This window comes from Otolemur garnettii, unplaced genomic scaffold (assembly GCF_000181295.1).
Source record: "Otolemur garnettii isolate 467f Iridium unplaced genomic scaffold, OtoGar3 scaffold00121, whole genome shotgun sequence".
Lineage (NCBI taxonomy): Eukaryota > Metazoa > Chordata > Mammalia > Primates > Galagidae > Otolemur > Otolemur garnettii.
Genome location: NW_003852516.1, coordinates 5,889,593 through 5,900,037, shown reverse-complemented (window position 1 = coordinate 5,900,037; position 10,445 = coordinate 5,889,593). Strand labels below are relative to the sequence as shown.

At 40.3% G+C, this 10,445-nt stretch overlaps 1 protein-coding gene across 1 annotated transcript in view; it reads left to right on the top strand.

Annotated features, from left to right (window-relative positions):
- SARAF (store-operated calcium entry associated regulatory factor) overlaps nucleotides 1-8,327 on the top strand; it is a 17,556-nt gene extending 9,229 nt beyond the window's left edge. Inside the window, exons 3-6 of the mRNA XM_003797667.3 lie at nucleotides 1,186-1,603; nucleotides 3,457-3,598; nucleotides 4,467-4,621; nucleotides 7,524-8,327. Of these exons, the coding sequence (XP_003797715.1) occupies nucleotides 1,186-1,603; nucleotides 3,457-3,598; nucleotides 4,467-4,621; nucleotides 7,524-7,549 (741 nt within the window). The 3' untranslated portion in view covers nucleotides 7,550-8,327. The remainder of the gene's footprint in view (nucleotides 1-1,185; nucleotides 1,604-3,456; nucleotides 3,599-4,466; nucleotides 4,622-7,523) is intronic.
- The last annotated feature ends 2,118 nt before the right edge of the window (nucleotides 8,328-10,445 follow it).

Genomic DNA, 10,445 nt, shown 5'->3' with positions numbered 1-10,445 from the left:
AACCTCCCAAGCAGCTGGGACTACAGGCGCCCGCCACAACACCTGGCCATTTTTTGGTTGCAGTCATCATTGTTGTTTGGCGGGCCCGGGCTGGGGATTCGAACCCACCACCTTAGGTGTACGTGGCTGGCGCCTTAGTCGCTTGAGCCACAGGCGCCAAGCCAAGAATATTTGTTAACAAGTGATATTATAACCACCTCTTCAATCATACTACTGGTTAACTTGAAAATGTAATGGTAACTCTAAAAACTTTATTTATTATTATTATTATTATTTGGAGACAGAGTTTCACTATGTGGTGCTCAGTAGACTGCTGTAGGATCACAACTCACAGCAGTCTCTAACTCTTTTTTTTTTAAGTTTTTTTTTTTTTTTTAGATTTAAACTTTTATTTATTTATTTAGTTGCCATTTTTGGCTGGGGCCGGGTTTGAACCCACCACCTCTGGCATATGGGACTGATGCTCTACCCTTTTGGACCACAGGCGCTGCCCACAACCTCTAACTCTTTTTCTTTTTTTTTTTTTTTTTGCAGTTTTTTGGCTGGGGCTGGGTTTGAACCTGCCACCTCTGGCATATGGGGCCAGCGCCCTACTCTTTTGAGCCACAGGAACCGCCCCTAACATAGATTCTTTTTGCATTCTTCTAAATAACTTTTAAAAAAATGTAAGAGGATTAGATAGGACTGGGCCTGGAAAGTCAGTCCGTGGTTTTATAAAATTTGTGTAGAAGGTTTTTTCCTGAAGATTATGTAATATCTCTGATGCTATAGCATATAGCTATCATATATGATGCTGATTTTTGAGCCTTAACATCTTTTTTAAAAGTCTCTATTTTTAAATAAGAAAACAGAACAGTGGCAAAAAGTTGACATTTTGAAAATTTGCTTAAATTTTATAAATTATGGAATACCTAATATATATAAAAGAATATATTACACATATACGTAAAGAATAAAAATAAACACTTTTGTGCCCACTACCCAGCTTAAGAAGGAGAATACTACTCTCACCATTATCTTTGATGCCTCTAGTTTGCCCTCCCAGCAACACAGATGCTTATTATCCCAAGTTTTGTTGGTCGTTCATTCCCTTGTTTCATTTTGTAGCTTTATGACAGATGTGGCCCACATAATATATGTTAAATTAAAAAAACTTGTTAATAACCTTTCTATTTTTCTTCACAGTGGGAATGTAAGACTGATTTAGACGTTGCCTATAAATTTGGAAAAACTGTGGTGAGCTGCGAGGGCTATGAATCCTCTGAAGACCAGTATGTACTAAGAGGATCCTGTGGCTTGGAGTATAATTTAGATTACACGGAACTTGGCCTGAAGAAATTTAAAGAGTCTGGAAAACACCATAGCTTTGCCGCTTTCTCTGATTATTACAACAAGTGGTACTCTGCAGATGCCTGCAGCACGGGGGGCCTGATTACCATCGTGGTGCTGCTGACTATTGCCTTTGCAGTGTATAAGTTGTTCCTTAGCGATGGTCAGTGTTCTCCTCCACCATACTCTGAGTATCCTCCATTTTCCCACCATTATCAGAGATTCACCAACTCAGCAGGACCTCCTCCCGCAGGCTTTAAGTCTGAATTCACAGGTATGTTTCCCTTGTCAGTGGCAGGAAGTGGGGTGGATGTGAGGAGGTGAATCCTCCACTCATTTCTGCAATAGAAAATGGTTGCATTGGGAAAGATTGGTCTTCTGATTTTATTTATTTATATTTTTGACCTCTTCTGCTGTATGAGGGCATACTGTGATTACTATTTTAAGGATGCCTGTTTAAGTTGTAGATCATCTTAATCAGGAAAACTTGATTAGCTTTGGTAATGAGGATTTACCTTGACCCCTGTATCACACTGTATGTAAAAATTAATTCATTAAGTATTATAGATAACAATGTAAAAGGTGAAACAGTTAAATTTCTAGAGTAACACAGGAGAATATTTGTTAGGCAAAGATCTCTAAAATAGCTATAAAAGAAAAGTTGGATAAATTAGACTTTATTTAAATTAAGGGCATCTTTTCATCAAAAGGCATGATTGAGAGTGAAATGGCAAGGTGAAGACTGGGAGAAGATATTTATAAAATGTAATTCTAATATCTGTATATACACATATATCTCTGGACTTGTATCTAGAATGTATAACGAACTTCCACAAGTCTAAGAAAAGGCAGACGACTCATTTTTAAAAATATGCAGAGGACTTGAACAGCCACTTTATAATAAAAGAAGATATCCATATGGTCAAATAAAAACATGAGAAGGTGCCCAGCATCATTTGTCTTCAGAGAAGTGCAGATTTGTGCCATGATGAGATGATATTTAGCTACCAGCTTACCACCATAATAGCTGTCATTAAAAAGAGAGTGCCCAGGATTGGCAGGGCTTTAGAGCGACTAGAATTTTCATATTTTGCCGATAGGTGTTAAAATGGTAAAACACTTTAGAAAATTGTCAGTATCTATTAAAACTACACATATACCTACTCTGACTAGCAGTTCCGTTCCTAGGTATATACCTAAGAGAAGTGGTGCTTATGCATACCAAGAGACTTGCGCAAGAATGTTCACAGCAGTTCGTAGCAGCCCCCGATTGGAAATAGAATATTCATAAACATTATAGTAGGACAAATTGTGAGGATTTCACACAATGCAATACCACACAAGTTAGGAAAAAAAACCCTACGGATAAATCCAACAGTAGGATTGACTCCAGTAGACATAATGATGTTTCAGACACAGCAGAGTCCATACTGTATGGTCCTGTTTATCCTTAGATGAAACTTAAGTATGGTGAGAGAAGTCAAAGTCGCTGATCTGTGACGTGGGTGGGTATCTGTCTATTGTCACAAGGGAGCCCTCTGAGGGCCAGAAATGGTTTATTGAGGTGAGTGGAGGTTACATGAAAGGACATGTATGTACAGAGTTATTTATTATGCCATAAGATTAGCACACTTTTCGTAAGTATATTATGTATCAATTTGAAAAAAGTTCCTTTGAATAGGCAATAACTTTTTAGGTCCTTTGAAGATCTGACTTCTCAGTTGATACAAATAAATATCTAGCTGCCTCCACTTGGATTTCCTCTTAGAGACTCAGGTCTAGCTCTCCTCTGGAGCTCTTAGAGGCTGCACACTGCAGAAAGGAAGTAACTGAAAAGTGGGGCCCTCTTCTAGTAGCTGTCTTAAGGACAGATGTAATCTTTTAGGAAGACTCTTCCTCCCCTCAAGACACAAAATGTTATATATCCCTCCTTCTCCCACGTCTGTGGGAAATGTGTTCCTTAGTTATAAACCAGTATTTTATAAATACCTTTTTGAATATAACTTGTTTATAAATTGAGCCATGAGTACAGTACAGATGAAATAATTGAAATGTTATATTATCTTTGCTTTTGTAGGCTGTGAAATGTTTAAGTGAGGATACATAATATATTACTTTTATTTTAAGGACCACAGAATACTGGCCGTGGTGCGACTTCTGGCTTTGGTAGTGCTTTCACAGGACAACAAGGACATGAAAATTCAGGCCCAGGGTTCTGGACTGGCCTGGGAACTGGAGGAATATTAGGATATTTGTTTGGCAGCAATAGGTAGGCTGTGCATTGCACTCCCTTGCTCTTTAAGCCATTTTTTTTTTTTTTAAAGAGGTTTCTTTGCTCTGCTTACAATTTGACTGCATTTGGTTTTTCTAAGGGAAATAAATTATGGTGACCTTACCTTAAATCAGATTCTTGGAGGATGAGGTAGATACACTGTATGTGCTTTGATCAATATTGTATATGTTGTTTTCTTTCATTGCGTTTCTCTTCCTATGTTGTCCTCACAGATATTATGAGATAGGAAAAGACTATTTACTTGGCGTCTGAGAAAATGGGCAGATGGGAAAGAACAAAACATTAGGGGAATAGTTAGCTGTCTGACTCGGTAGGAGAATGGTAGATAGATGGTAGGTAGATTCTTTTTTTCTTTTGAGACAGTCTCCCTATGTCGCCCTTAGTAGAGTACTGTGGCATCACAGCTCACAGCAACTTTTAACTCTTGGGTTTAAGTGATTGTCTTGCCTCAGCCTCCCAAGTAGCTGAAACTACAGGCGCCCAGCACATGCCTGGCCGATTTTTTGGTTGTGGTTGTCATTGTTTGGCAGTCCCAGGCTGGATTTGAACCCACCAGCTCTGGTGTATGTGGCTGGAGCCCTAGCTGCTGAGCTACATACAGGCACCAAGCTGGTAGATTTTTTTTCAGTGCAAATTCAGAAAGAAAAGGTATTTATTCCCTGTCATTTTTCTCCTATAACAATGACCGTAACAGGGAAATAATTTATATTATGCCTTCCTTGATACACAGAACATTCAGGAGAAAAATGCTTAATAAAAATATTTTTTTCTGGTAGTTTAGAAATAGGAGGTGTTTAAAAATTATAATAAGACAAACATCTAATGCACACGTCTGTCTTTACAGAGCGGCCACACCTTTCTCGGACTCGTGGTACTACCCAGCCTGCCCTCCACCCTACTCCGGCACGTGGAATGGTCGCGCTTCCTCACCACTTCGTGGCAGCTCAGGTGGCTACTCAGCCTGTGCAAACGCAGAAACGAAAACCAGAACTGCATCAGGTAAGAGCAAAAATACAGAAAGTCCTCTTACATAGAAAGTTAAGAAGGTGATTATATGTTTAATAATCATGGATTTATTTGGTATAGTCGTCAAAAATATTAATGGCACAGTTGGCTGAGATTGAAATATAATTCAGATTTATTCCTTTACTCCTACTTCTAAACATTCCTTAAAAATCAAACAGAGATTTGATTTAGGCTCAGCTCTACCTTAGCCAAGGTTTCAGTGTAAATCTTCCTGGGTACTAGGTTCCACATATGTTTAATTCTGTGATCTCTAGGGATCATTTAATCTCTAAAGCAGAATTTTCTAAGTAGAGGGTTGAACTTTTTAAATTTAGTAATATTCAAAAGAATGTATTGAGCTATGCTTGAAATAATTGTCAAAAATATCATAATGTTTTCTGCAATGGGTAAGAGGATATTTTGGCAAAAGCAGACATAGACCAGGCCTGGTGGCTCATGCCTATAATTTTATCTCTCTGAGAGGCTGAGGCTGGAGGATCCCTGGAGCTCAGGAGTACAAGACCAGTCTGAGCAAGAGTGAGACCCTGTCTCTACCAAAAAAAAAAAAAAACCCAATTAGCTGGGCATTGTGGCAGGTGCCTATAGTGCGAGCTGTTTGGGAGGCTGAGGCAGGAGGATTGGTCAAACCCAGGAGCTGGAGTTGCTGTGAGATAGGCTGATCCCACAGCACTGTAGCCCAGGGCAACTAAGTGAGATGCTGTCTCTAAAACAAACAAACAAACAACCCCCTCCTCCCCAGAGATGTATATCATAAAAAGCAAAATAACTGTTTGGAGTTAAGCATGAAGCTAAATAGCAGAAAATGTGGTAGGTAATGAGTGGTAGTAGATTGCTGAGGATTATTATAAATTTGTATTTTTTCAGAAGAAAGTTGTCGAACAATGATTAATTCTTGAAATTGAAAGAAAAATATATCTAAATATGTTTTAAAATGTAAGAGTGGAAATCTTTTAGTGCTGGCTTGTATGTAATATGATACGTTCACTTTGAAAAGCTGGTATTCCTACCAAAATTCCACCTAAGCATACCCAAGACCTAACAGTTTCACTCTCAGCAATCAGAAATGCATGTAATTGTACACTGCCAGGTAAGCACGAGAATGTTCACAGCATCCCTATTCGTAATACCCTCCAAGTGGAAGCAACCCAGAAATATCAGTATCTGTCAGAAATAAAATGGGTGAATAAACTGAGTTATAATGATAGTTACTGCATAAAATGGTATTCTGCACAACAGTGAAAATAAACGAGCAGTTGTGTGCAATAACATGGATAGATCTACCAAATAAGCCAGAGAAAAGAATATGTGCAAAAGCTTATGACATTTGTAGTTTATAAAGTACATATTCCTTTTTTTTTTTTTAATAGACAGAGTCTCACTTTATTGCTTTCAGTAGAGTACTGTGGCATCACAGCTCACAGCAACCTCCAACTCCTGGGCTTAGGCAACTCTCTTGCCTCAGCCTCCTGAGTAGCTGGGACTACAGGTGCCTGCCACAACGACCAGCTATTTTTTTGTTGCTGTTTGGCCGGGGCCAGGTTCAAGCCTGCCACCCTCGGTATATGGGGCCGGTGCTGTACCCACTGAGCCACAGGTGCTGCCCAAAGTCCATATTCCTAAACAAGCAAAATAACCTTTGGTGTTAGATGTTAAGATAGAGGTTACCTCTGGGAAGAAGCAAAAGAAAGGTAATTATTAGGAGAATATATGCAATTACGGCTAGGTAAGACATACTCTGACAGAAGAAAACTCTCAGTAGAAATAAAACTTGCAAAAGAAACCTGAAAATAATTAAGAGACTTTTCTTCTCTTTTCTTTTTCTTTTTTTTTTTTTGGAGACAGAGTCTCTCACTATGTGGCCCTGGGTAGAGTGCTGTAGCATCACGGCTCACAGCAATCTCAAACTCCTGGGCTTAAGCGATTCTCTTGCCTTAGCCTCCCAAGTAGCTGGGACTAGAGGTGCCCGCCACATGCCCAGCTATTTTTTTGTTGCAGTTGTCATTGTTGTTTAGTTGGCCCAGGCTGGGTTTGAACCCCTCAGCCTTGGTGTATGTGGCTGGCGCTGTAACCACTGTGTTATGGGTGCCTAGCCAATTGAGAGACCTTTCGTTTTTTTTTTTTCTTTTTTGGGTAGAGACAGTGTCATTTTGTCGCCCTCAGTAGAGTGCTGTGGTGTCACAGCTCATAGCAACCTCCAACTCCTGGGCTTAGGTGATTCTTTTGCCTCAGCCTCCTGAGTAGCTGGGACTACAGGCAGCCGCCACAGTGCCCGGCTATTTTTTTGTTGCAGTTTGCCTGGGGCCAGGTTTGAACCCACCACCCTCGGTATATGGGGCCAGCGTCCTACTCACTGAGCCACAGGTGCCGCCCGAGAGACTTTTCAAATGGGAAGACTTAGTCTTGTAGCCTGCCTGTTTTGTGTGTGTGTGTGTGTGTGTGTGTGTGTGTGCGCGCGCGCACTGTGTCTAGATGACATTGAAAGCCCATAACCCTCCCCACCTTACCTCTTTTTACTTCTGGAGTTGGGAGAAGTATCAGGGCATGGCTTATGCTCCACTGGCCTCTATCTTTTTGGCTTAGACTTGGAATATTGCCTACACCATAGAATCCGTTGTCTTTTTTTGTGACCTAACTAAAAGGTCATTCCCAGCAAGCCTGGGTGGGTGTCGTGGGCTCTGTGACTAGGAGGGTTGACTAGGAGGGTTGACGTGGGCTGCGCTGCACTGTAACACACAATCTTGCGCCACCTAGCCGCTCATTCACTCCTTCCTTCCTCTTATTCATTTGCTAACAATGAACATGTATTACTTCTGTAATTTTGTAAGCAATTCCAATGCATCTTAAAAAAGTAATACAAATTTTATTCTCATTCTAGGATATGGTGGTACCAGAAGACGCTAAAGTTGAAAATTGAAGTCCAACATTGAACGCAAAATTTCTGCTCTTTCATCATTTTCTCTTTAGAAAAAGTGCTGCCTGCTACCATCTGGTGAAAGAGAATCTTCACAGTCCTGTGGTGTTTTGCCCCATACAGCCTTTTGTATACTATTATTTGAGGCCAAGTGTTGATGTGTGACAAAGTACTTCTGTATTGTGTGTTAGTGTAACACGCAGGTGTACATTGCAGTTTTGGAAAGTGATGTTTAGTCTGGAATATTGAAAATATATTATTTAATTTCTAAAACTTCTTGTAAGAAGCATTGAGAATGAAGGCGTTATGGAAACTGAGCACAGACAGTTTCAGTCGTAGATGGGTTGTGGTTGATGAGTTATTACCTCCTAGAGATGATAATATTCTATTTGGCATTATATTTTTTGGTGTTTGCTGTTCTTTAAACATTTAAACCAAGCTTTGGACTACTAATTATGCTAATTTGTGGGTTCTGACCCCTTTTGATCTCTAGAACTTCAAGTCCTTCAGTGGTGGTGGCCTTCTGGTAAGAATTACCTTTCTTTCTTAGGAAAAGGTAGAAAATAAGTATCCAGAAGGTTGTTGTGAATAATCGTGAGGTGACAAAAATGCTTGAAATCTCCATATTTCTCTAGTTCCCAAGAGGTAAAGTTCAAATGCTTCAATAAAGTCTTGTAATAGCAAAAGCATGCAGTTTTCTGTGGAATCTCAACTATTGTTATAACAGTCTGTTTCAATCTTAAATTAAAATGACAGCATATATAAAAACAAATGAGGTTAGTCTCTTTCTGTTAGCCTCAACGTAATGCAATGTTACTTTCTTTTGTACTTTTTCTCAATAGAAAGGCGTTTGTGCAGAAATTCTTTCTGGACAGTATTTTGTTATCATGCCTTAGTCATTTGGTGAAAGTTTTCAAAAAGTGATTCAGGAATGCTGTGGAAACCTTGCTAAAAAAATCTCAAAGCCTCCCAGAGACTGCTTGGTTACTCATGGATAAGAGTTATATCCAAAGAACCTTATCTTTACATTTTGGGAATCAATTTAAAACAAATCAAACCTTGATGAGACTTTAAAATGTGACTTGGGGTAGTTGCAAGGGTATTATGAATAGAGCTATTCTTTGTTCATCAATAAAACTTAGTAGAAATTTTGATTTAGGACTGAGGACTGAGTTTTCCTCAAGGTGAGTTCCTCTAAATCGTTACCCCATTTGTCCTTTGTAACAGGGTATAAAAGAGAATCCAGCTTAATGTCTTTTCCCTTGTGCTTACTGTTTGAGTTTGAGCTTATTCTTTGCTGTAGGAGTTGATGATCTTGCATTAAGTATGTTTTCTTGCAGAGCAAAGTAAAATTTAAAGCTGCTGTAGATGGGGCCAGTGATAGTGATTTGCATACTGAATTGAATATTCTTAAAACACTGTGTTCAGATTTCTCTCTCTTTTGCTCTGTTGCCTAGGTTAGAGTGCAGTGATATCATCATAGCTCACAGCAACCTGAAACTTCTGGGCTCAAGTGATTTTCCTGCCTAAGCCTCCAGAGTAGCTGGGAGTACAGGCACATGCCACAGTGTCCAGCTAATTTTTTAATTTTTTGTAGAGACTGGGTTGTAAAGACTGGGTTGCTGTGTTGCTTAGGCTTGAATTCCTGGCCTCAGGCAATCCTGCTGTGGCCTCCCAAAGTGCTAGGATTAAAGGAGTGAGTATTTCTACTTTTGAATATGATACTACAAATCTTTGGGATCTTAATGTATAGACAGTTGACTAAATCAGTGGCTTTTAGACTCCTCTGGGAAGCCCTATGTGGTATACTTTGAGGCTCTTTCAGAGGCTGGAGGGAAGGGAGAAAAAGAGGCAAAATGTAGGTCTTGAGTTCCTCTAACCACGCAGAGTGTTCCTTTTTCATTTTCTTTCATCACAAAGAAGTGATGTATCTTCACTTCTTTGTCATTTAAAGGAAAGACACAGAGAGTAAAAGACAGTGCTACTAAGTCTCACTAGGGACTGAGAGGTTGCTGCCAGGGGAAACTGGGGAGCTTGGGGTGCCTGGTTGGGTGGGTGTACAAAGGACAAAGGAGAGGTGAAAGTGAACTGAAGATAAGCTTTTTTTTGAAGATAAGGGTTTTTTTGAGACAGAGTTTCACTGTGTCACCCTTGGTAGAGTGCCATGGCGTCACAGTTCACAGCAACCTCAAACTCTCGGGCTTAGGCGATTCTCTTGCCTCAGCCTCCCGAGTAGCTGGGACTACAGGTGCCCACCACAGTGCCCAGCTGTTCTTTTGTTGTAGTTGCCATTGTTGTTTTAGCAGGCCTGGGCTGGGTTCAGACTTGCCAGCCTCTGGTGTATGTGGCTGGTGCCGTAACCACTGTGCTATAGGCACCGAGCCAGCTTTGTGGTTTTATTCACATGAGAGTCCGGTAGAACCTTTTGGATGTGGGAGGTTTCTGGTATTTTAACCAATTAGGGGTGTTGCTATACTTTCAAGCATCTGAAGCTCCTTGATCTCTTCCATTCAGACCCCTCTCTTCCAATGTTGCAGGAAGATGAGCCCCAAGGGAGAGAAGGAGCACCCAAATACCATGTTTATAAGAGGAAGGGCATTATTCACCTGCCAGGAGCACCTGCCCAACATCTGTTCCTCCTGGTCTGGCTTCTAATCCAGTGGTTCTCAGACTCGAAGGAGAGCTTTGAAAACTATTGCTTAGCTCCACCCCCAGTGTTTTAGATTTTGCAGGTGAAGCAGTCAGTTTTGTGTGTCAACTAGGCTAGGTTAACACACAAAAGAAGGTAGTTTGTAGATGTGATCATCTACAATCGGTTGCTTTTAGAAGAGATTAGTCTTTTTGGTCTGGGTAGGTCTGATCCAATCAGTTGAAAGGCCTGGGAAT